Below are 25,891 nucleotides of genomic sequence, written 5' to 3'. Positions count from 1 at the left end.
TAAAGTGCTGTAGATCTTTTTGGGGTCTCTCAGCTAGATTTTGGATAAATTTGAAGGACTGATATTAAACAATGCCTGAGGCTTGTACTCTCTGATTCAAGTAATGAAGACAGGGTGGCATTTCTGCCTTTCCCTGCCCCCCCCCCCAACAGGCCGTGTACTGTGTGTGTGTGTGTGTGTGTGTGTGTGTGTGTGTTTTTGCATTTCCTTCCATGTGTGGCTAAGATTTGATCTGACAATTTGAATTTTGAACTTTTAGGCATACATGGGAATATCCAACAAAAATATCAAAGCGCCATCAAAGAACAATTTGCATCCATGAATTTCTTTATGTTCTCTGACAGTCCCAGCCTTATCCAAGACGTCCATTGCAATGATCAGAGTTGCGCATTTACGGCTCCACCATGCTAGAACTCTGTAAGATTTTCATGTTATTGTTCACGTACTGACCTCACTTCCTGTCATTATTTGAGCGCAGGATGTTTGCCTTCTAGAAGATGCCTCTCCTGAGACGTCCATTGTCCTTTAAGACCCCCAGATTTTTGTTTGTTTGTTTTGTCTGTGATTTTTCAAAAAAAACATTTTGTTCCATTTTAGGGAGTTTCTAAAATCTTTGTGCTTTGCATGCAATCTGAGTTGAAGTTTGTATTTGGATGGTACAGAGTTAGAAATGGAAGAGAGCAGATCAATTAAACTAGTAAGGGTGCTCCGATCAGGATTTTTGAGGCCGAACACTGGAAGCAGTACCGATACCGATACCGATACCGATACCGATCGCCGAATAAATAGAAGGCTTCAAATAGACTCTGTGGGTCTAATTGAAGGCTTCTATTTAAGCCTTCTCTGTATAAATTAAATATAGATACTAAACCTACTAAATAGCAGTGAGAAATTGTCTGTCTTTTCCTGTTTGATTAACATCAAGGACACAGACGGCAGCAAGAATATTAGGCTTCTGTCACTTTAAGACCAAATGCATGGATCCGATATACTCATACACATGCTATTTATTTCCCAACTGTTTATGTTCACTAAAAACAAAACCGACTGTGTTTAAGCAAATACTCACCAAGCCAAGCGTTTTAACATATCTGTGTGTATTTCACTATTTAGGCTCAAACCCGAAGCCCAAATTATACTTTGCTTGTCCGTGTTCCACTCCAACTCGGAGTAGGCTAATAACTTAAAATTATTATTATTATTATTATTTTTTAAATCAAGCATGCCCTGATAATATCCATAGCAGTAACCATAGCGGCGGTGTCTATAAAACGGTGAAGTTTTACCACGATTGATTGCGCATAGTTAAATTCCATTCAGAAAGAGTCCAGTCAGTCCAATCAAGCCATGAGTTCATCCATTAGATATTTTAAATAACCAACAGCAGTATTTAATGCTTAGTAACCGGTTGCAGAGAGTACGTTTGAGCCGCGCACCTCGCAGCCACGGCAGCTAGTAAAAAGCAGAATGCTGTGTGAACGCAGACTTATTAAGCACAAAATGAGACCGTCAACTGTATTCTATTGCTGGGTAAAATTTGACTGTAATGGTCCAAATACTTATGCTGCTGTCTCGTCGTTTTGAGGTAAGAGAGCCCCGGGATGTTTTCTTTCTTTTCAGATGCTCCTGCATAGAAGTTGTGCTGCTGTGTTTTGCCATTTCGGGTTTACCATTTTATTCAGTCATGTCAGACTTTAGATCGTGCTCGATATTTTTGTAACATCGGCTGGTATTCAGCATACCCGGGAGCCACCATCATAAATAGCACGACGAATTGAACCATTCCACGCAAATCGACACATTTACATAAACGATGTAATCGTCATTCCAGCCCTGCCAAAATCGCACAGCCCTGTAACTTGCTGTCATTGCTGTAGGGTTGTTGTCGTCGCAATGTTTCCGCAATGATGTCGCAAATTTATTGTCTTTTACAGACATTCGGTAAAACTGTCAATAAATAACAATTGGGCATAAAAATATCGTCTCAAGTTTTGCGTCTCCTGATCAGCTCTTCGGATCGGCCTTTAGACACCACCAATGAAACAATACAAATGTTTTAAAAGTTTTCTTTTAGTGTGCTGTGTACTGCAGTGTAACTGGAAATGTTTTCTTGTTGAGGTGTTTTGACGTAACCCCAAGTGCTACCATTATCTCAACTCTAACTAGTCCCAAGTTTGTTAATGGTTTTCAGTCTGTCTAGATTCATAGATAGTCTTGCTGGCTGTTACAGTTCTAGTTTCTAAAATAAACGACTTACAATACGAGTTTGACTCATTTTATGTTTTTCTGTTCCATGTTTTCTGTTATCTGTTCTCCTCTCAGAATAATGTTCAGTCCAGCAGCCTGACATTTACTTAAGGTCAGTTTGTTGACTTGACTTTCTTAGTACGTTCCTGATCTTTTTGTGCATGATTGTTCCAAAGTGCACGTTATTCCAAATAAAAATGTTTTTTCTTCAGAATATTTTTGCCAAAAATAACTGTCATACACCAACCACTAGAGATATAGAAATCTATTTAACTTTTGCAATGGTTATCATTTGTCTTTTATTATTATTCATTATTCATTAAACTATATTTAGACTATGTGTATAGTTGTTCAGTGATCTGTGAAAGCTCCAATTTATTAGTGTTTTCCCACAGTAGATGTAAGTGGCAGAGTTCTGCATATTGAAGAGCATGCTGGAGAATGTTTAAATTATGAACACAGATATTCTTGTTTAGCATCATTAGAACAAAACAACCAGGGTCTTCTGAGAGGAGTGGAAAGAAACACAAAATAACTAGCGGAGAGACAAGAATCGTGAGATGGGAAAGTCTGGAAAAATGTTAAAGTAGCATTGCTGGAATCACCTTGCATTAGAGACCTCATCTTGAGGCAGCGGAGGGAAATCCAATCTCCTTTTGCAAGCACGACATGAAATCCTCAGCAAGCACATCTTTTTTTCTCAGAAAATTCTCATTTGATGCGCATCAAAAGTGGCTATAGCGAGTGGGCATACTTGCTTCTGCAGGGGGTCTGGGACGTTTCCTTCCCTTGAGACTTAACTTTAGGAACTCTATCAGGTTTCTGTAAACTGAGATTGGCCCACCTCTTTCTGTCTCCTAGCAACTGCAGTTGCCAGTCAGTCTGTGGAGGCGGAGCCTGGAGGAACTCATGGGATTAATTATTCATGAGTGCTTGGAAGAGAAGGTGACGTAAGGATAGAAACTGAGCATGCTCGCCAAACTCTGGCACCAACCGTAACCGGGCACCAGCCAGAGAATTGGATGTATTATGCCAGCACTTGGCTGCTGCCTTTGTTTCATTTACACTGTATAATATATGAACAGGCTGGGTTTTGAGTGTGAGCAAAGATGTGTGAACGATTTTAATTTAGCGTCCATAGTCATGAGCTTGTGTAATCCCTCCAGCCAAAAGAACAGACCCTCACAATAAGCTAACAGACCACCATCTCCTTTTCATCGTCAGTGCATACGGGCCAGTCCGAGAACACATGCCACCAAGAACCATGGCTCAAGCTGTTTGTTGGATGTCATAGGTGTGTTTTGGTGTGTGTTTGTGTGTATTTAGAGAGAACCTGCTGGTTGGCCAATCTGCCATTTGTGTAGTTCAAAACCCTCTGAACAAGCTATATATTAGAGCTATCAATGCTGCTATTAATCTTTTCTTTTTAATGCTGCTATTTTTCCCTTCCTGGAGCAGTTAATGTATCCCCTTAGATAGATGGATTTTATTTTTATTTATTAATGTTTATATGGTGTTTAAAAATTGAGTCAAGTCATAATAATACAAAAATGAGAGAGAATTTTTTTTCCAACTGATACTGAAAGAAAGCATTTTCCTCTTTACGTTGAACGTGTGAGTATTAATCTAGGACACTCCAGTTGTTATGCATCACTTTAAGCCACACCTACTCCAGGAACCGGTAACCCTCTGTGCTGCTGATTGGTATAGCAACATTCTATTTATCTGTTCGCTCATTTGGTGAAATGATTTATGCCTATTTCAATAGAAGTCCCTCTTTACACTGACCATAGACCACATTTCTGGTTAATCTAGTTAATCTTTAGAGTTTAAGGCTGGGGGCTGTTCCTATGCCCTTTAAAGTAGTTAGGGCATTAGTATAATGCCAATTTTCGTAAAGCAGAATGAAGATTACCGTGTGAGTGGAAGTCAGAAGTCAGAACTCGCTGATGAGAAAAGTCTGCTTTTGGCCATTCGTTAAGTTCTTATGGAGATTATGTGATTATTCTGCGCTGTTTACACTAAGCTCAGCTGCTTTTCAATAATTTTTGTATGTAAATATATGCGCTGTATGGACATCTTTGACCTTTGCATAGATATGACCATATCACAGTCCCTGCCTTTTTCCATTCATCAGCAGCTCTGCAGTTGGATACTATGCACGTCTCGTGTTTTTAAGAGCAAAAATTTGTTCTGTTTGATCATCTCCCTTATGCCTGTCACTCAGACATCAATTTTTTTTGTCAAATCGAACAGATAGTGAAACTGAAGCCCTTCTCCTCATGTGAGGGAATGAAGACAACGGCTCAGTGTTTAAAGAGAATTTACCAGTCTTTTGTTGCTGATTTGTGAATGGTCTCTTACTGGTTTCAAGCCAGAACACCATTGCTTGTGTGAACAGCATATTTCTGTATTTACCGGTAAAGTAACTCTGGTAATTTTGTGGTAATTTACCGCGATTGCTGTGTGAAAGGGGCTTAAGACATATACTAGTATTTTTAGTACTTTAATAATGAGCAAAGGCGAAGCCAAAAGTACAAGAATAAAAACATGCAGTATAGATACACCTAAAGACTACATTACATCTTTAAAAATGTATTAATTTATTACATTTACATATTGAAAAAAAAAAACCATTTTTAAATAAAGTAGTGCTCAATAGCATTGTATCCAGAATCAGATGTCCCTAAGAAACGTGCCTGATTAGTTTCTTGTTGCTATGATTCTAAACCAGCCTGATTTACTGGGCTTCTTTAACACGAGCTAGTTTTCTAGTCATTTTTGAAAATGTCCCTAGTATGCGGTTATGATTCATCTCAGTATATTTTTACCTTAACTGCTGTGTATGCGTGTGTGTTAAATGACACTTAAAGGCTGGCAGATGGTGGGGGGATACTGTTTTTCCACTTGAGTGAAGCATCAGCGTGCTGCTAAGGTGATTTCCTCGATTTCAGCAGCGCCCGGCATTGAACCGACAGGACTGTGTGTAATACTCCCTCCCGGCCTGGAGAAACACCCACACACGTCTGCATTATGTTTATGCAGCTCTCATCAGTTCTAGGGAGCTCGTACAGATTTAAACCTCCCACCCCATGTGATTTGATTGTCAGGTGCTGTCGTTGAATGGCTCGCTGTGTTTTGAAGATTCTGCCTAATGTCTGTCATGACATTTCTAGCCCAGAGTAATCATTAACTACTGAAATTGTGTGCAAACAGAGCATGAGCGACGAGATTCCAGTTTTATCTTAATTGCACTTTATCGTCCCGGACCACTGTCTCTCTCTCTCTATTCTTTCTTTCATTCTCTGATAAATTAGGGATGCAGTCATTAGTTAAATAAGATGCTGTCAGTATAACAGAAACATCCAAGTCAGCTCAAAATACAAGCCACTGAACAGATGAGCTCAGTCAAGCCAATATTCTTGTATTGGCTTGACTGAAGTATTGAAGTGTTAGGGCTGGATTATATTTATGAGATATTAGCTGATTGTTGACCATATTAATTTTAGAGAAAAGATATATATTTTAATAAGGCGCACTTTTGTAACATAATTTGAAAGTCATTTCTTTTAGATTTCTTTTTATTTGCAGTCAGACTATCTGAAACATAGTTGCCATAACTCATTGCTATGGTTGCGTCTCACTTTGGACTTGAGTCTCTTGACTGACAGATTGGCATTCTGACACCGCGAGCTTCATGCTTTCTAACCTTAAAGCAGCACTCAGTAGCTTCGGGATTTCTTCGCTGTATTCTCGCTTTTTGCTCGCAGGTTTCTCTCTAGAGCTCCCCCCACAGCATCGGAATAGATATTTGATAACACTGTTGTAAAAACTCTTTGGTGATTCTCAGACACCAGAGGCTAGTAGATCAACGACATCAAAGCAGATGGGACATTCTTTAAAACGTCTTCTTCCTTCTGGTTCGGACAGCGTGAGGGAGCGCAATAATGACAGTATTTGAGCAGATTTCTTTTGGCCGTAAAGCAATTGTTTACATCGCGAGACCTGATATCACGCGATACTTCCTGCCGCGGCGGCCGGCGACCCGCCGTCTCAAAGTTGCAAGTGCGAATTTTCCGCTCACGGGCACCAGGGGGGTGCGAAACGACCACCATTCAACCCGAAATAAGTAATATAACCATTCCAATGACTCCGAAGCTGTTCAGTTAAGGTAAAAAAGTTACTTAGTTCACCTTTAAATCCACTGTTGCAATTATTCTGCTTATTGTATACAAAATACAAGAAGTTTATATATCATTAGTCCCATATTCATAATTGTGACCGCACAGTCTGTTGACAATGTCTACCACTGTATAAAATGATTGTAGAATTGTTATATTGCAGTTACTAGTGATAGATGCACCTTTTTTTACATTTAAACCCCTGAGAAACACTTTGCACACCCCTGTATACTTTGGATTGATTTTAATAACTTAAATATTTAAGTGTGGACCAAGCACTAGGAAAATACAAGTGTCGGATCGGGACTCTGTATGGGCAGATACTCAATATTGGAATACTGAGTTTCTGACTCGGATTGGAGGTACAAAAAACTTGATCTGGACATGCCTAATTTGCATGTTAAATGATAGATTTTAGTATATTATATTATACTATTAAAAAAGAGTATCAAATTTAATATCTGCCTTTACATTAACATCATTATTGGCTATTTTATATTGACCAGAATTTTTATATCCTGCATCCTCATCCTTATTAAACATTGATTCATACAGTAAATATTCTTAAATAATGCACATTCTTAGTTAGTGTTACCACTGACTCTGCTTGACCTTTCATTCATAGAGAAAACTCAGAGGTCAAGTAACTTTCTAGAAAACTCTGAAACCGTTTTTTGCGACTAATGTTTATCTCTGTGTAAATTTTGTTGGGGTCAGTGTGTTAATGTGTCATTGCTGTCCTGTAGTGCATGTTCTTGGTGTCACAGGGAATTGTCAGGGATCTTTTGCTGGGTTCACTAATGGGTTTCACTGCGTTTCTCATCAGTCGTGTGTTCCATTCCTTATGACGTTCATCAGAAGTCCTCAGGGGAAGGCTGATTAAATGAGTTTGTAATCTGTGCTGTCCGTAAGGTGCTGTAATGGCGTTTGTTCATTGTTCTCCAGTGGAGGAAGTACGCTGGCGGCCTGTCAACTTCAGAACAAAGCTCTCCTCTTCTCCCTTGGCATGTGGTGTAGTGGTTTAAGATCTGAGCTGGAATAGCTTGTAGGTTCATAACCTGCTAGCTGTCTTAACCCCAGGTTGGACTGTGGACATAATCAGTCACATAATGTACCTTAAAATGATCATGTCATCATTCAGGTCATGATATTTGACCAATGTTGAGAAGTCATGCATGTGTGCTCATTAAGAAATGATTTATATTACATCATGGTTTGTTTGATATTAGTTGTTTTTGGTTTTGTGATCAAGTCTTTGAAGCTGCATTACTGTGACTCTCGTCTCCTGGTGAACAGTGGATAGACTGTCTTGTGCCTCCTGTGAACAGACTGGCTCGGCCTCGGGCTAATTCACAGCTTGTCTGTCTCTCTCTACTTCTCAGAGATCATCATCATCATCATCATAAAGCCTCGTCTGACCCATGACAGACTGAGACTACAGCTTGTGGCGGCATTCACATTCAGTTCATAAAGACAGGTCTTCAGTCTGAGACCTCACCGGGCTCCAGACTTCAACTGCAATGGTCACATTTGTGACAAAAAATAAAGAAAATAAGTAAATAATAAAGAAATAGTTTTGATAAATAATTATTATATGTAATTATATAACTAAATTATAAGTACATAGAAAATGTAAAATATTTTTTTTATTTAACATAAATTTTTTATATAATATATACATTTTTACAGATTTTTTAAAAACATTTTAAGTGATTGTGATCCCTCTATAACAAAAAAGTTATTTAGCTACTCAGTGTTTCATTTTAGGTGCTTCTTGTTCTCGCTCTCAGTCTGGCTACATCCGAGACTTGACCATAAATAGTCCTACAATGTAAAGCTGTAGATGTCACTTACTCCTCCGTAGAGTTGTTTTTTGCTCAGAACCCAGATGGACTGTTTGGATCCACCGTGTCTGTGCTGTCGTGTTGGTGGTGAGGATTGTGATGTAACAGTCTTTTCAGCTCATCCGATTCTTCATCCAAGCTGGCTGTATGAAGGCGGCGGATATCTTTCAGCATGTCTGAAATAACAGATAAAAGCAGTGAGATTTTGTGAAGGAGGCTGGTACCTACATTTACAACCCAGTATATGTTTCTATGGGCGGCTCAGTGGGTAGCGCTGTTGCCTCACAGCAGGAAGGTCCCCGGTTTGAGCCCCATCTGAGCCAGGAGTCCTTTCTTTGTCAATGTGGGTTTCCTTTGGGTGCTTTGGTTTTCCCCACAATCCAAAAAACATGCAGTATATGTGAATTGGAGATGCTACATTGTCCATAGTTGTGAGTGTGTATGTGTGTTTGGGAAGGGTTGGGGAAAGACCTGGTGACCTGCCCCAGAAAATCATCACCAAGAAAATTCATGGACTGTGTCTCGTGTATGGCAAGAGATGGCTCGTAGAATCACCAAGAAAATGATTAATGAAGGAATACGTTTTTTTTTATAGCAGGATACATAACTGCAGAGGAGTATTTCCTAAAACTTTGACTTGACTTTAAATATTCCTTATAAAGAGAAGAGTGATTTTCATCTTGACTTGGTTGAAAATGAGTTCAAAGCAATGAAACAATCCTTGTTTGTTATGTGGATGTTTATTTAGTATTGATTTATATTCTGCACTCACCCTGCAAATGTTTAATATTCTTCAAACAAGTCCTTCCATATTCATGTTTCCTGTCTGGCACCAGCAGCCCAGTGACAGATCAAACTCCCTCTCACTGGACCTCTCTCTCTTTTCCGCTTTCTTCCTTGATCAGGACCAGTTCGAGAATCTCGACAAACACACGCAGTGGGGAATCGACTTCCTAGAGCGCTATGCAAAGTTCGTCAAGGAGCGTCTGGAGATCGAGCAGGCCTATGCAAAGCAGCTACGGTGAGCATCTAATAGGGGTTTTATTGTGTTAATAAAACATGAAATAAATAGGCTAATAAAAAGTGAATGATTTAAGTGAGAAGTACTGAAGCACTGATTCAGATTCAATCTTTGTAGCCATGTTTCGAGAGGTGCACACAACTAGGCTACATATAGAATCATCTGGGTTAACTAGCTGACTAATTGGTCACAAGGAAGCCCTGTATTGTATGATGATGAATTTGGTTGACTAGTCAATTAATGGTGACCAATCCCTGAAGTTTACAGGTATTACAACAATCTATTAACAATTTCTTACCCTTAATCTGTGATTATCATAAAAAAAACTGCTTGCTAATTGAAATCACACACAAAGTTCAGTTTATTTAAAATTGCACATTAAAACCAAAAAATAATCAACTAATCATTGCATTCTGTCGGAATGTAATAATAGGATGGTTTTACCTGCCTGACAATGTATGTATTTCCATATCACACGTCATCAGCACGTTCCATGAGGCTATGCAGAGTTGTGGACAGAAAGTCACAGAGCGCAGCAAACAAACAGCAGCCGCCTTTTAAAGTTCCCCCTAAACCAAAACAACAAGCTTATGCTGCGCTCACTCCATAACTACCGTAATTAAGAGATGGCCACCCATGACTTTCTACTCGGAGCGGTGCACGTCCTTAGACTCGGATTTATGCTTTTTTCTTTCAACACTATCAACGGCGAAATAAATCTGCAGCAGTCAGGTGGTACAAGTCAGTGCTCTTTAAGTTGTTTACGTTCATTATTATTGTCATGTTATTTGCTTTGAGATATGAGGTAATGTAATGCCGTCTCACTTGACGCTTTGCAGACTATGCTCTGGCTGTGCGGAGTGTTCATGTGCTTTGGAGATGCTCTGAAGGGAGGGTGGGATCTTATGATTTCAAAGCTAGCTTGCTACTGCTAGCTGCTCTAAAATTGCCCACCTTACCTTTAAGTAAATTAATGTTGTTGCTAGTAAGAAAAAAACACTTTTTGCACATTATTATAGTGTTCAACTGGTGTGCAATTTCAGGTGTTTTTTAAGTTGGAACAATCCGTTTTATAATAGGGCTTTAATTGTCCTAATGAGCACATCTGCCTTGACCCATGTTATTGATTGTTTTGTTTTTTTTCTCCATCATTCCCTTATGTGGTAATGTTGCTTTTTGCTTTGGGATTCAGCGTGAGGGTGAGAGACACATCGGGTCAAAAATCCCTGCAGGCTCCAAGTTGTAAGATTTGATATGAGATCAAACTGAGAATGAGAGACACGCTGTGTTTTCGCCAAAGGGACACGCATTGACTGCAGCTGGGGCCTTCTCTCCTCTCCTATCCTCACCTCTCCTCTCCCGGGATGTCTTGGTCCCTGTGGACGTTTTGCTGTTGCCTGGATACGGTTATAGAGTCGCTTCTCTTCCCCCCTCTCAAATCTCATTGTAGGTTCTAGTGTAGTACCACATTCATTCTACCTGACAGGTCCCACAATGCTCTCTAAACCCCCACTGAGACACGGACGGTCACACATGGCAACACCATGACGGTTTTCTCTCTCAAGGGTTTCCGTAGTGAGGGGTGAATGGAGCCAAAGAACATTACCCTTGTTTTTAATGTCATTTATTAGTCAAAAATAATAATTAATAATCAAATAATAATTAAACAATAATAATAATAATAATAATAATAATCTGTTTCCATACATACAATCAAAACAAAGCATATATTTAGAATTAATATATTCTTATATTCTTATAAGTATTTATATATTTATTACATATTTCTTACAAATGCAATCATTCATTGCAATTAATTAATTCAATTAATATCTTAATCTAATAGCCAGATTAGCAGATTAACAGATTAATTCAATTAATATGTTTATCTAATAGCCAGATTAACAAAACCTTTTTTTAATGCAAAATACCATTGTGTACATTCACCGTAATATAAAATTATTCATACAATGAGCATGTTTACATGCACACCAATACGCTGATAACTAGCAAAAATCTGTTTATTGAAATAACCCGATTTATCGGTTTACATGCAAATCAACAACCTGGAGATGCAAGTAAACCACGTTTACAAGACTATTAAAAAACAGGTTATTCCCCGGTTGTGACGTCAAAATTTAAGCATCATGTGTTTCACTGAGAGTATTTTATTTATTATGCAAGTTGTGATTTTAAATAAGCTAAAGCATTACAAAACCCCAGAGTATTTCACAATTTCAGTGGGAAACTTTGACTCATTCTCCTCTCATATTTGAACTGTACTATCTGTCCTTTGGCTGCATTAGATGAGAACACATTTTGTTTGCTGTATTTCTCCTCCCCTACCACAAAACACTTACTGGATGTGCTTAAATCTGCTGTATAAGGATGCTTTCCTGTCACACATATCACACATGCGCACTTCAATAAGCTGGCAGAACACAGGTTAAGGTGTTTACATGCTGGGTGAAATCGGGGTTAGGGGCAAAAATCTAGCTGTGCTGATCAGTTTATTCTTAAAGGTGCATTGCGCAACTTTTCATGTTAAAAATACCCGTTTTCTAACCCATACATGCTTAAACAATTGCCTGATGGGCTGACTGAGCCCTTCTCTGATCACTGCGATTGCCTCTATAATCCTGTACAGTAAAATAAATAAGAGGGATTCGGGTCGGAATCTGAGACTGGGCGTGACGTCATGCGCGTTCACGGCACGCTCATATGTCTGGCAGGTTTGTGATTGTGTATGCGCCGACGCCGCCATTCTCCGTAGAAAATGGATTCTAAGAGACCGGCTTGTAGTTCATTTCAAACACCAACGCAAACTCCACGTAAGATAAAAAAAAAAAGAGAACTTTTGTCTAGTGCAACCAAAAGGTCCAAATTGGAGTCAGACAGGCGTCGGGGTAAGACGAGAGTAAACATAGGGAAGGCTTTCAACAAATGGAGAGATCTCCGGTCTGCTCTAGGGCTCAAACGGGATCCTCAGTTGGCTTTTTTCTTGATAAAAAGGTAAGATATATCCCATTCTCTAATGTCTGATACGGCCAATAATGACAATAAATGACGATCCATAAAATGTGTAATGCTTTAGCGTAAGCTAGATAAATGTACAATCGGAATAGGTTTTACTAACTTACCATTGTCAGTGATCAGGTTCAGAATGATTGTGATATAAAATGCTGATATATAAGTTAGATACTTAGACACAAATTTTGCGCAAATTACTGCTTAATTACGATGTATTGCTATTGGAATATGCTACTTAGCTGATTAATAAAACAGGCTAAACCCCCGCAAATCTTCGGCGGATTAGCCTGTTTGGCTTTTATGGTAACGTCATAGTGCCACTTGATTGTTTATTACCTTGAGACATTTGGGTGTACTTTGTTGACCGACTGTGTATGGTATGGTATCATGATTACAATTTTGAGCTTTTACAAAGTTATAACTTATATTGTTCATGAACGTGTTTCCATAATAATAGTCATAAGTGGATACAGTAAACACATAACACAGTTCAACATGGAGATAGATGGGAATAAAAAACGAAGTTTTCTACTACCCCCATTTTTTCCCTCACACATAAGTGTGTTATTTACTCAATTGCCTTTCCTTTCACATATTTTAAATTACTTGCAGATTTAAAACTTTATTACCTCTGAAGACATGATTGTAAACAAAAGATTTGTGCGGCTGATGCTCCTTGGGTTATGACCAGCTCGAGCTCGTGCAAGCGTGCGTGTGCGTGTGGTCCGTGAGCGTGCACACCTCTGGTTGCAGTTTCGCTTGCCGCCAGAGGGGGCGTAGTTCTGCGAAAACTCAGACTCTCGCGCAATGCACCTTTAAGCTGTTCATGCTGACCTTATGCTGTTAAAGGAAAACGGTTTAACGCGTTTACGTGCCCACACTCATTATTGGCTTATTAAGCATAATCGGTTTAAGAACATGCATGTAAATGCACTCATTGACAAAAAAAAAATTGGACTGTATTCCACCTCTACTATTTATTGTCTGTTAAAAAAGGGTTTTAACGTTACACTTTGAAGTGCACATAACATACAGTATGTTTCTTTTCACATCAAAACAAGTAACTCTTTGTTGATTATCAGTCTGATGCTTGTGTTTTTGCTGCATCTGAAAAAGGATGCTGAGGCACTTTAGTTATGAGTGCACAAAACCTATCATAACCAGACTAAAAGAGAAGGGAAGTGAGTTTTTGTTTGATCTGTTTCATGAAGTGGATTTGAGGAAGCTTTAATAAAGGAAGTGCCAAACATCATTAATTCAGCTCGATGGGGGTCTGGGTTGTCTTCCTCCCGGAGCACACTCAACGGACCCCCCACACCATCCCCCATTCCATGGCGGAGCACAGCAGTAGAGCTTCTCTCTAGAGCTCCCACTGAAGATTCGTTTCTGTGTTCATTCCCTCGAGTTTATATTGCGTGGGACGGGGGGGAGAAGGAAGACAGATTAGCATACCATCACTTGTTTTGCCTGTTTACCGTGGCCTACTTTAATTCTGTGATGCATATAGTAAACACACTAGACAGATTCCTTGTTCTCTTCATGGTTGTGTGAATAACTTTAGTTTTGATGTTAAGGGATATTCTAATCCCCAATGAGTGCTTTTGTTTGATCTATTCAGAACATGAGCAGTTTTTCTCTGAGAGTTCTAAAAAGTTCTTTTTGTTGCCCAACAGGAGTCTGGTTAAGAAATATTGCCCCAAGCGCTCCAAAGAGGATGAGCCCAGGTGAGTTAAATTGCAAACATTTGCTTGCTCCAAAGATTTTTAAGTGGTTATTTTGACAGCCATTTATGTTTTTAATGGCAGCTAACAAAAACATGATATTATTGGATGTAGCATATAATAGCCTGTTACACGTATCTTTAGAATGCTTGATTCTGATTGGTCAGTCCAGGCATTATCTTGGTCAAATATTCAAACTGTTTAATTGATCGTTGTCCCGAGAACAAGACTGATTTCCTACTTAGCTAGGCTAGATTCGTGTCTCTCATATCACTCTGCAGTCTTTTTCCTCATAGATAGTCAATAACTGTCTAAAACTAATACAAATATTTTTGTTAATTGAATAAAATAAAATATAAATAGTATATGAAATAATTAAAAACTGAACTAAAACTAAAAGACAAATAATTAAACCCACATGGTAAAAAAAAAAAAAAAAAAAACTTAAAGGTCCCATGGCATGAAAATTAACATTAATATAAGTTCCCCTAGCCTGCCTATGGTCCACTTTGAGAAAATGAAAGCTCAGATGGGCCAATCTGGAATCTTCCCTATATGTCGTCATACGGGGAAAGGTTACCTCCCCTTTCTCTGCTTTGCCCGCCCAGAGGATTTGGCCCGCCCATGAGAAAATGAGCTACGACCGTGCGAGCGCGATATTGGGTTTTTTTTCTCGAGAGACATCATGGCTCGCAAACGAGCGAACCATGGCAGTTGCTCAGTGTTTGGCTGTACAAATGAATATATATATATGACAGAGTGGACAAGCAGGTATTGAGTAGAGGTAAGTCTTTAGGAGTAAATCATGGGTTATATGTAACATAACAGAGCACAGTCTTCTCTAAACTACAAAGATTACTGATGTAGATACTAATACAGCTTTAGAACGATAGCAAATCAGAGCAACATGTAAAACCAACAACGTAGGTTAGCGTTAGCTACATGATAATAACTGTAACAGCACGCATAAACAAACCAGCTAAAGTACCGTATCCAGACACAACATTTTAAACTAACCATTCGGAGACGTCCTGCTGTAGCCGCTGAGTTGCGACTTCTTCAGGTGCTTCTCCAAACTGGAAAGCTTGAACGACTGCGTGTCTACGAACCATTGCGATACATCCACTCACTGTAAACATTAGCGCATGGTACCGTGGCCGCAAGCTGGTCAAGGCCACATCCCCACCTCTCCCCGCCTCTCTCCTCCTCATTAGCATTTAAAGCTACAGATACAGAAATGGCACGTCCTAAGGAAAGCTCATTGTGGGACTGGCTCGTAGTGGCTGTAATTCTGCACCAAGGCTGAATTTCGGGAGAGAGACTTCAGATGCAGTATTTGGGGACCACTAAGGCCTATATAAAAGCATCCAAAAAGCAACATGTCATAAGGACCTTTAAAATTATAATTAAACAAATAAAACTAAAAGCTAATTCAAATATTAATAAAAACATATTTTAGTATTGAGTAATACTAAAATAAAACTCTCTATCGATATTCTAATACACTGTTAGATATTCATTACGGTTGGATTCAATGACATAATGAAATCCATTTGTTTCACTACAACTGTACATTTTATACATTCTTACTTTTAGCTCATGGCATTATTTCACTGTACATTTTGGCTGTAGTTGCATTCCTAACCAGCATGTTTCTACCCTGTTGGCTCTAGATTACGGTTGAAAGCAGAAACGGGGGAGTATTCGATGGGTGTCAGCTCGAGTCCCTCCCATATCCCGTAATGAATTCCATTAGTTAGGCATAATTTCTCCCAGCCTGTGTTTTTGTCCCAGGACATTCCTCATGTAGTGTACAGACAGCCCGCTGATTAGAACTCAACCCTGGAGGTGGGGGGGACATTTGCTTTGGACAAAAACATCTCCGTCCAGCCCTCGCAATACACACACATCCCTAAAGAGGAGAGACGAACATCTTTTTGTGTGTTTGTAAAGGGGGATTTTTAATATAGTGAGCTAGTCATGCCTTACAGGCTGGCCCTTAGTCAATATCAACATACAGATAGACTAGAGACTTCCGGCCCCCAGGGGCCATGGCGGCAACCTGAGGAGAAGCTGTGTGCGACTGCTGATAAACGCAATTCATTTTTAATGAGGGCATTGAATGTCCAAGAAATTGTCCCATATCAGAACGTAAACCTTTAGTTCAGATGCAAGAGGTTCAAAAGTTCTAAAAATACATATTAAGGTCTTTTAAAGTTTTCTAATATATCTAAATGTGATGGCAGTGGGTTTTACACTGACAATTCAATTGTGTTAATGTCAGCATTATATTAGCTACCCTGCTTTGGTCTTTGGGGGAAAAAAAGCCAACAACAACAAAACATATCAGTTGACTTCTAATGCTTATATTCAGTTTGTCAATTTAACGAATCGAGATAAGCTTGCAAAATTTGATTTGTTTTAATGGCAAAATTTGATTTATTTAATGGAACTGGATATTTTTGGCAAATATCAAATTGAAAGATCATATAGTTTTTCTTTCAGTGCTGTAAGAATCATGTCTTTCTATTTTTTTTTTTTTTTGTCTCTAAAACAATTAAATAAGTAAAAAAGTCAATAATATTTTGATTTTGCCATGGAAATAGTCACTGATGCTGATATGGAAATACAAATAAACGAACAAGATTATATGTAGTATTTTTTTCATTGTATATTTTCCTCCGGCAGGTTCACATCCTGTCTGTCATTCTACTCCATACTCAACGAGCTGAATGACTACGCAGGTCAGCGAGAGGTCGTTGCCGAGGAGATGGGGCACAAAGTGTATGGGGAGCTGATGAGGTACTCACAGGACCTGAAGGCTGAGAGGAAACATGTGAGTGCCAAATACATACACCTGAGACACTGGTGCAGTTCAAGACAAGTTGTATTTAAACATTTGTTTGTTGTGTCTGATCAACAGCATCTCCAGGAGGGACGGAAGACCCAACAGTATCTAGACCAGTGCTGGAAACACATGGACAATGTAAGTAATGTACTGGTACTGGCACTGACACTGGTACTGGTACTGGTTCAAAAGAAATCAGTAGTGCTGAGTACACAATCTGGACTTATGTGCAGTCTGTATGATAGGCTTATGTGTATGCCCATACATCCTTGTTAATCAGGCATTTTTGTTTAATTTAATGTTTATTTGACTGCTTGATACTACTACAGAGACATCAAAACTTGTTTATGTAATTTATCTTTATTTTTATTTTTTAGTTATTTGTTGTAATTTAATTAGTGACTTTACTTTTAATAAATAATTATAATAATTATTTGAAATAAAAAATATATATTTTTAAATGCAGTGTTTACATAAATATTTAGAGATTTTTACATTGTTTTATTATTCAATCATGGCTTTTTTTTTTGTACATTGGAAATAGATAGCAAGAAGCATGAAATTTTACTTGTATGGGTATCATAACCACAGAAAGTATCAGCTATTGTAGGTTACATTAATATTTTGAATTAACTTTGATTTTCTTATTTTCAGTTTTCCTTTTCTCAATTTAATTTTATGTGCTTTTTTTTGTAATTTTTGTTAGCTGTTTTTAAATACAATTTAAAAGAAAGTAGAGCTTTTCTATTTAGTTTGAATTTATTTTTGAGTAATTTTAATACTTAAACTTATTTTATTCCATTTACTTGCCATTTCTAATTTTCTTTGTAGTTTTTCTTCTAATATCTATATTATATTTTATTTCAGCTTTATTTCAATTAACAAAAGCTATTCTTAATGTGCTTTTCCATTTGACTGTGCTACTATTCCATTGTTTTTCAATGTGAACGTGCACTAGACGGACATCTTTAGCCGTGCGCTTTTCTCAGTCTACTGATTGAATTCAAGGTACTGGTCTCAAACACAGAGAGTTTGGAATGGCATCAGCCATATTTAAGATTGATTGTGTTTGTACTACTAGTTGCACAGTTGTGTTTGTGTCTGAGTGCAAGTGACCGATTCACAACCTCTCCTCCAGCTGTGACCTGCGGTCCAGATTTATACAGATCCAGATGACTGTGTGTGTTTATATGCAAGTATAAAACAGAAGAAGTGACAAAGACTGTTGGCAGTGCACAAATGGAAACCTTCCTGCGCCGCATTCATCTTCTCAAGCTCTTTCTTTCCATTCTCCCTCTCGCTCCAATTGATACCCTGCACTGCATTCCTGCATCCTGTACGTTTCCTGTCTGTCAGTGCGTCTCATAGAGTATTTTGCAGCTTTTAGGCCAGCAACAGCTGAATCTGGCGTTGAGAATGACCATGTCGTAATAACATAGGTATTCCTCTTTCTTGCACTGTCACGAAATGAAACACAGATGCTCTGGAAGCAGTTACACAAATTTCATTATCGCTCTCACTCTTAGTACTGTTTTGGATGTTTGTTTTTAAGATTATCTGTATTTATGTTGCTACTAGATCAAATCCTGACAGTTTTTATGCAGGAAGGATTGCTAATGCTCACATAGCAGTGCAGGAAATGTTTCATGCCTGTTTTGAGAGCCCATCAACATGTGTGTCTCCTTTTCCGTATGGATTTCACAGAGCAAAAAGAAGTTTGAACGGGAATGCAGAGAGGCAGAAAAATCACAAATGATCTACGACAGGCTAGACAATGACATCAACGCCACAAAGTCAGAGGTGGAAAAGGTAGTTTCTGTGATCCTGATGTACTCTACATAAATTCTTATAATTATTGACTGAACGTTGTCTGAACCATTTTGTAAAAACATTGTAAAATAGCACTTGAATGCAGTTTCTGGCCTAAGACTGGAAGTCGTCCTGAGGCCTGAGCTGTATTCCTGAAGCATTAGTAATACAGATGACCATTCATTCTGTCTTAGGCAAAGTCCCAGCTGTATCTGAGACAACACATGGCGGAGGAGAGCAAGAACGAGTATGCAGCCCAGTTGCAGAACTTCAATGCTGAACAGTGGAAACATTTCAACGTGGCCATCCCTCAAATATTCAAGGTGATGATTTCCGCCATCTTTAGTTTCTGATATTTTAATTGAAATGTTTTAGAGTTCTTGAAGTCTAAAGCTATAAAGATTATACTCGCTGAACAATAAGTAGTGCTAGTGTTTGTTTTATTTATATACTATTATAGTATTCATTAATATTGTGAATTAGCTTTAGCCGCTTTTCCACCGAAATTACCCGGAACAATTTGTCCCAGGAACTTTTTTCCCAGGAACCTTTTTTGCCCCAGACCGGTTGCTTTCTGCGTTTACACCGCGGTCTAAAGTACCGGGAAGGTAAACTGCACGCAACTGCTCCTCCCAGTCTGCGACGGACAGTAATCAGTTTTGAGCGCCACATTTATAAGTTTGGAGGAGATTCAAACTGTGTTGCAGTTATTGGTTTACTAACGAGGTAATTAACATAACAAAATAGACGAGCACTGATACTAAAGCGTGTTCAGAAAGCTTGTATGCGTATAAAATTAAGACAAGGTACGTTGTGAGATGACTGAATAACGCGCAAAAATTTCCTTTTACGTAAATACTCTTTAAAAAAAGCCTGAACCCCGTCTATCAATCATAAATAGTGACAGTCTTGTAAATAGTTGTTTGTTACACCTCAATGCGCTATTTCAATCCTGTTATAGTAAATTTGTAACATGGTTTGCCTTGCAATAGATGACAATGTGTAAACATAATGACTTAATATTAAATGCTGTGGCAGAAAAGAGACGAGCACTGATAAAGCGTGTTCAGAGCTCGTAATGCTAACGTTAGATATAAAATTGTATGTTATCAGCTATTGCGGACATTGGCCGTGAGATGGCTGTGACGAACGCGCAGAAAGTTTCCTCTTCCACAAATACCCAAATAATAAAGCCTGAAACTCGTCGCCAGTCCCCCAGTTTTTTTTTATTAAATTCCATATTTGCAGACAGACAACTTTACTGCATGAAGCCACTTTTTAAAAGGGAGGTTAAAAATAAAGAAAATGCTGCGTGGAGTCATCCAACCAAAATGCGGCGTGAACACAACCAATCAGCTTGTGCAGCGCACAAGTCCCACCCCTGAAAGTTCCTGAACTTTGAAAAAGTACTACCTCGTGAGCAGGGACTATCGGAGGGGGAAATATTTACCCGGAACTTCATTTAGACCCTGGTTCCTGCGGTGTAAACACATCGAGTACCAGCCCAAAGTTCCTAGTTCCTGGGGAAAGTTCCTGCGGTGGAAACGCGGCTTTTGACTCTTATTTTCAGTTTTCTTTTTTCAGTTTAATTTTATGGGCTTTTTATCATTTTTATTGTTTTTTTTTTAAAATAGAATTTAAAAGAAAATAGAATTTTTCTATTTAGCTTGTATTTATTTTAGTTTTAGTACTTTTAGTTGCAATTTCAAATTTTCTTTATAGTTTTTAAGTTTTCATGTAACATTTATATTTTATTAAATGTTTATTAAACTTTTCTATTGTTTTTCTATGTAAACATTCACTAGATGGACATCTTTACCCGTGTGCTTTTTTTTTAAATCTACTGACCTGCGTCTCGTGTTTTTAACAGCAAAAATGCTTTCTGTGTGAACTCCTCCCTTAATGGTTGTCTGTTTAGTTAACAAATAAAGCACTGTAATAGACTGTATTTGGTTTGTGACCATCCACAGAAAAGATCTAATAAATCAAAACGTCTCATTGTAGTTTTGTTTATGTAGTTCTGAAACCTCTGTGTTCGTGTGCTTGTAGAATCTGCAGGACATGGATGAACGGCGGACGGTCAAGCTTGGGGAGACGTACCGGAGTTTTGCCGAGGTGGAACGAAGAGTCATTCCCATTGTCTCAAAATGCCTGGAGGGCATGGTGACCGCTGCTAAAAATGTGGATGAGCGTAGGGTAAGTGCTGAAACACTTTTAAGAGCCATACAAAAAGGAATTGAGTACTAGTAAAACATCTATAAATTCTATTATGAAATATTAGCAATATATAAAAGTTTAGAATCAGTAAATGCTTTTTTTAAAAGAATTTTTTCATCAAAAGTTACCGTAAAGACATTTTACAAAAAAGTATCATGGTTTTCCAAACATTAAGCAGCACAACAATGTTTTCAACATTGTTAATAAGAAATGTTTATTGAGCCACAAATCGGCACTGATTGCAAATTCAGCTTTGCAATCAAAAGAACAAATTACATTTTAAAAATAGTAAACAGTTATTTTGTATTGTTATAATATTTCATAATATTACTGATTTTACTGTATTTCTGATCAAATAAATGCAGCCCTGGTGAGCACAAGAGCTTCTTTCTTTCAGAAACAAACAAAAAATCTCGAAACTTCTCTAACTTCTAAACGTCTAACGTGCTTTGATTACCACCCTTCATCCATTGGTTCAAGTAACTTATTACGCTCCATTATGAACCCAAGGTTTACTCAAATGTAAAGTACTTCTCCCTGATGTCATTTTGTACCTATGATCTTGATGATAGCTCCAGTCCACTACACTGATAGAAAGAAGGGAGGATTGGAGACGGAGAGTAGGCGGGAGGAAGTGAGGGAGTGGATGATTGGGAGCATGGGAGGATGAGAGAATCAAGTTGCTCATTTTCTTAGTGCTGTCGCCAGCGCTGATGCTTATGAAAAGGTCGCGTGTGGCTCCGCAACCGCTGATTACATTTTTATCTGCCCCATTTAGTCTCCCTCTCTTTCTTTCTTTTTCTGTCCTGGACTTGTTCAAAAGGTTGGGGTTGATAAGGTTTTTTTATGTGTCTTATGCTCACCAAGGCTGCCTTTATGATCAGTGAAAGCAGCAATATGTGAAGTGTTATTACAATTCAAAGGCACACTATATAACTTTTTTGCTTTCTAGCAGTTAAACAAAACTGCATGCATTTTGCGGCAGAATATTGTTTTGGTTGTGTTACGGCTCTGTGCGACGATGAATATGACCCTTCACAATAGATAATGCTTTACAATGAATTCTCTGAACTCTGTTAGAGAGCTACATATGGCAATTTATCTGTTCAGTAAAATACCTTACTCGCCTGTTGAGTAATAAAACACCATCTCTGTGTCGCTTTTACAACATTTCAAATCCTTCAGTTCTCCTTTCACCATCTCCGAAAAGCCAAGCCAATGTTGATTCTTGTTTTATTACGAGCTCAGCCATGTTCTCTTTTTGCCAGCAGACTCTCCTCTGTTCTGCGTGTTTTTTAAATGGCTGATTCCTCTGAGGTTCAAGATTTAGCTGCTCCATGTCAACTTTTCACACTCGTTGTGACAACTAACCTATGCCACTCCCACACCATACACACATCAAAGTAGCTGGAGAAACTTTTTATTTATTTACCGGATGTGATGTGACACGCACAGACGAGTGACGCATGTGCGCAATTTCCCATGAAAATCATCCCACTGGGTCTAAATTGTAAACACTTTCAATTGGCTTACCATAGTGGATCAGGGTAAGAAAGATTGATGATATATTGACTCATTGAACAAAATAAGTTCACCTTTAAAATATTTTTTTAAATGAATTTTATTCCTGTGATGGCAAGACTCCAGTCTTTAGTGTCACATGATCCTTCAAAAATCATTCTAATATGCTGATTTGGTGCTCAAGAAACATTTATTATTAATATCAATGTTTAACAGTTGTACCGTTTAATATTTTTTGTGGAACCAGTGATACTTTTTTTTCAGGATTCTTTCGGAATTTCAAAAGAACCGCATATATTTTGAAATAGAAATGTTTTGTAACAGTGTAAAAGTTGTCACTTTTGATACATTTTAATACATATTTGCTGAAAGGAAAAACGTACTGACCCCAAACTTTGTACAAAATGTATATAGAACTTCTAAGAAATGCTTTAACTTGGAGTCAAACCGTTCTTAGCAAAAACAACTTTTAACTTTGCGTGTTCAATACCTTGGAGCTTTTTATATAAATAAGCTAAAAGTAACTTTTAGTGTAGCCTAAGCCTTAAATACTGATACTTCCGGCCTCCCACTATCCATTTGTTAGCAAGTTTTCCATCGTAACTTTCATTTTCGAGAGAATCTCTATTATTTATGCACAACTATATGTGCAGCCTCAAATGGGTGCGACTCAATTTAAGTTAATGGCCCTACCGACTTTCTGACCAGATCTAGCTGAACATATAACAATCTGTACATATAACAAAACTATTTAGCAACTCCTAGCTAGGTTAGGATACCCCTCCAGATCTCTTAAATAATTTAGGATTGAAGACCAACTAATTTATGCACAACTCTTTCTTTATTCTTGGAATTTTTTGACGAATTACTGTAATTTTAAGGTGGCAGCTTGAAGATTCTACTCAGACTCAGAAATGATCAGTTTCTTTGGTAACACCCATGCCACTCTTGTTTTTCCTATTTTCCCCCTGCTTCCTGACTCCAATGGTCGGTACTCGACCTGCCCAGTGACGAACCATTCGGGTCTGATTATGACCTGATTCTGTTCACGGTTTTATTTATGGGCTTGCTTACGTTGTTTTGGGATTTCCTAATGCCCTCTGCTCGAATCCTGAGGTCAAGAGAGCCTCATAGAGGCTGTTAAACGTGTGACATGAAGCCAGAGCTCTTTTGTAATGCTACCACACCCTGGTCAAACACAGTCATTCCAGACCAGCTAACCATCTTTCCTTGTGCCTACTCTCACAGTTTACAAACACTATAGTACTCATTGTTCCTTCATACAATGGCCTTAAAGCACACTTTTTTTTTTTTTAAAGATGCGATGTTACATTTTTATTTGATTTTTCTCTATAGAATATTACTGCTACAGGTATGGTTCAGTCCCTGAAATGAACAAACCATGAGCTTACACCATTATGCTCACGTTACAGTTTCTAAGGTTAGCTTAGTAACTGAGTTGAGTATTGATGTTCAAGAGGGCAAATAAATAAAGGTTTAGTAGTGGTCGAGAAAGAGGTATGTTATGCTGGTGACAGAGTTCAAGGAAATGTGTTTCTTTCGTTTAAATAAAATGTACTCTGGCATTCAAAAGTTTGGGGCTTGTAAGATATTTATGTTTCTGAAAGAAGTATCTTATGGTCCCCGAGGCTACATTTATTTGTTCAAAATGCTGTAAAACAACTGTTTTCTATTCGAATAGATTCAAAAATGTATATATTTATTCTTGCTGTATTTTCAGCATCATTACTCCAGTCTTCATTATCACATGATCCTTCAGAATCATTTTTATATGCTGATTTGTTTCCCAAAAAATAAAAGTACTAATTTCTTAAAAAAAACTTTTGAAAGGTAGTGTATTATTACTTGCACCTGGCTCTAAATAAGCATGCTAAGCATATTGTTGTTGTCCCACAGGATTCTGGGATTGTAGTGGAGTCGTTCAAGTCGGGGTTTGAACCCCCGGTTGATTTCCCTTTCGAAGACTTCAGTCAGAACATCCAGCGAACAGGATCAGATAGCACCATCGGGACCCCCAAAACAGAGGGAAACAAACCGGACCCCAAACACGCGATTAGCAGGACCAAAAACAAACTCTGGCTTTTTGGGAAGAAACCCAAGGTATTTTCATTGTTCAGCAACTTCTGTTCCATTGTAAAGCTCATTTGCTAAGAATAGGTAATAAATTAAAAGCCCACATGACCGTCAGGCGCTCTGCTTTGGCTCGTGTGAACAGTAAAGGATTATGTGGCTAGGTAAAACTTTAACTTCTGCTTTCAGACCTACGCTGTCAGTACCAACATAAACTTCCTGACCCTTTTGTCTTTTTTAAGAACATTTCACATTTTTTCCTTCCCTTGAAAGCAGTTCTTGTTTTTAAAAACCCCTCATTGTAATGAAAGTTAACACTTGCTTATAAAGCTACATTTAAGCAGATAGACTTCATTCAGTCGGTCATTTAACTAGGGATTGTAGATTTGCGTGTTCGTTTGTTTGTGTTTGGTTATTAGTTCACCTGAAATCTTTGTTGTCCCAGCTTCCCCCATCCAACCCTCCTCCTTCCCGCCCAAGTATTCCCTCTGGCAATATCCAGCCTCCTAAATTCACAAAAGAGCGAAAGGCTAACCATCAATCTGAAGTGAGAAATGCAAAATCTATGATTCCATCCTTCCGAACTGTGAAAAGAGGGGTAAGAGTCGGCCTGGTGTGTGTGGGTTTGCCGTGATTATGACATTAGCGCTTGCCGCTTGCGCTTGGGCCGGTTTCTCTCACCCAAGGTTTAGCTAATTCCTGCACGCGAGGAAACAACGAAATGTGATTCTTTTGAGTGAAGGAATAAGGCTTTATCTGGGTCCAAAGAGCTGTGCCCATCATTTTATTTAAGTTTGATTTGTTGCGTAAATCAGTGGAACACGGTGGTGGAAGTGTTGGGTGGGTGAATTATTTTTATTTATTTTTATTTCTTCTTGCTTTATTTTTAAAAGCGCATGCAAGTTTGCATATTACTTAATACAGCTCAGTAGCTCTTTCTGTTCACACTGACATTGATGTTACAAGTTGCTTTGTGTGCAACTAAACCTTTTTTTACACTGAGATGATTGCTGTTGCTCATTTCTCTTATTGAAAATTGATAACTTGTAATTACTTGAACTCTGTAAATCGCTGTCATTGTGAACACGCCGTAAAACAGACATGAGAAGGGAAACACAGGGAGTACATTTACAAATATTAGGGGGTTTTCTTCTGAATATACATGAGTATAGTCTGGGAGATTTACGGTTTCGAAAAACTCTCCTTTGAAGATCTTTTAAATCCTGAACAAAGCAAACTGATTTTGTTTACCAAAAATGTTTAACATCCAGCTGTAAATCTCTTTGTAGAAAAATGCCCATCCATACAAGTCCATCCTTTTGTAAACAACAGAGATGACCGCTCACGTACAGTTGGATGAG

The 25,891-nt window shown here is 38.3% G+C and overlaps 1 protein-coding gene across 4 annotated transcripts in view; it reads left to right on the top strand.

The window, feature by feature from the left end:
• Positions 1-25,891, top strand: part of fnbp1l (formin binding protein 1-like) — a 47,820-nt gene that overhangs the window by 16,547 nt on the left and 5,382 nt on the right. For 2 of the 4 annotated variants that reach the window (XM_084388544.1, XM_084388543.1), the window contains exons 2-10: positions 9,178-9,293; positions 13,997-14,047; positions 16,733-16,880; positions 16,968-17,030; positions 18,597-18,701; positions 18,896-19,024; positions 20,751-20,897; positions 24,357-24,560; positions 24,976-25,128. In XM_084388544.1, the coding sequence (XP_084244670.1) occupies positions 9,178-9,293; positions 13,997-14,047; positions 16,733-16,880; positions 16,968-17,030; positions 18,597-18,701; positions 18,896-19,024; positions 20,751-20,897; positions 24,357-24,560; positions 24,976-25,128 (1,116 nt within the window). The remainder of the gene's footprint in view (positions 1-9,177; positions 9,294-13,996; positions 14,048-16,732; positions 16,881-16,967; positions 17,031-18,596; positions 18,702-18,895; positions 19,025-20,750; positions 20,898-24,356; positions 24,561-24,975; positions 25,129-25,891) is intronic. The other 2 variants (XM_084388545.1, XM_084388546.1) reach the window with 1 other exon arrangement.

This window comes from Rutilus rutilus (genome assembly GCF_951802725.1).
Source record: "Rutilus rutilus genome assembly, chromosome: 19".
NCBI lineage: Eukaryota > Metazoa > Chordata > Actinopteri > Cypriniformes > Leuciscidae > Rutilus > Rutilus rutilus.
The sequence above is the reverse complement of the archived record's forward strand: the minus strand, read 5'-3'. Positions and strand labels throughout refer to the sequence as shown.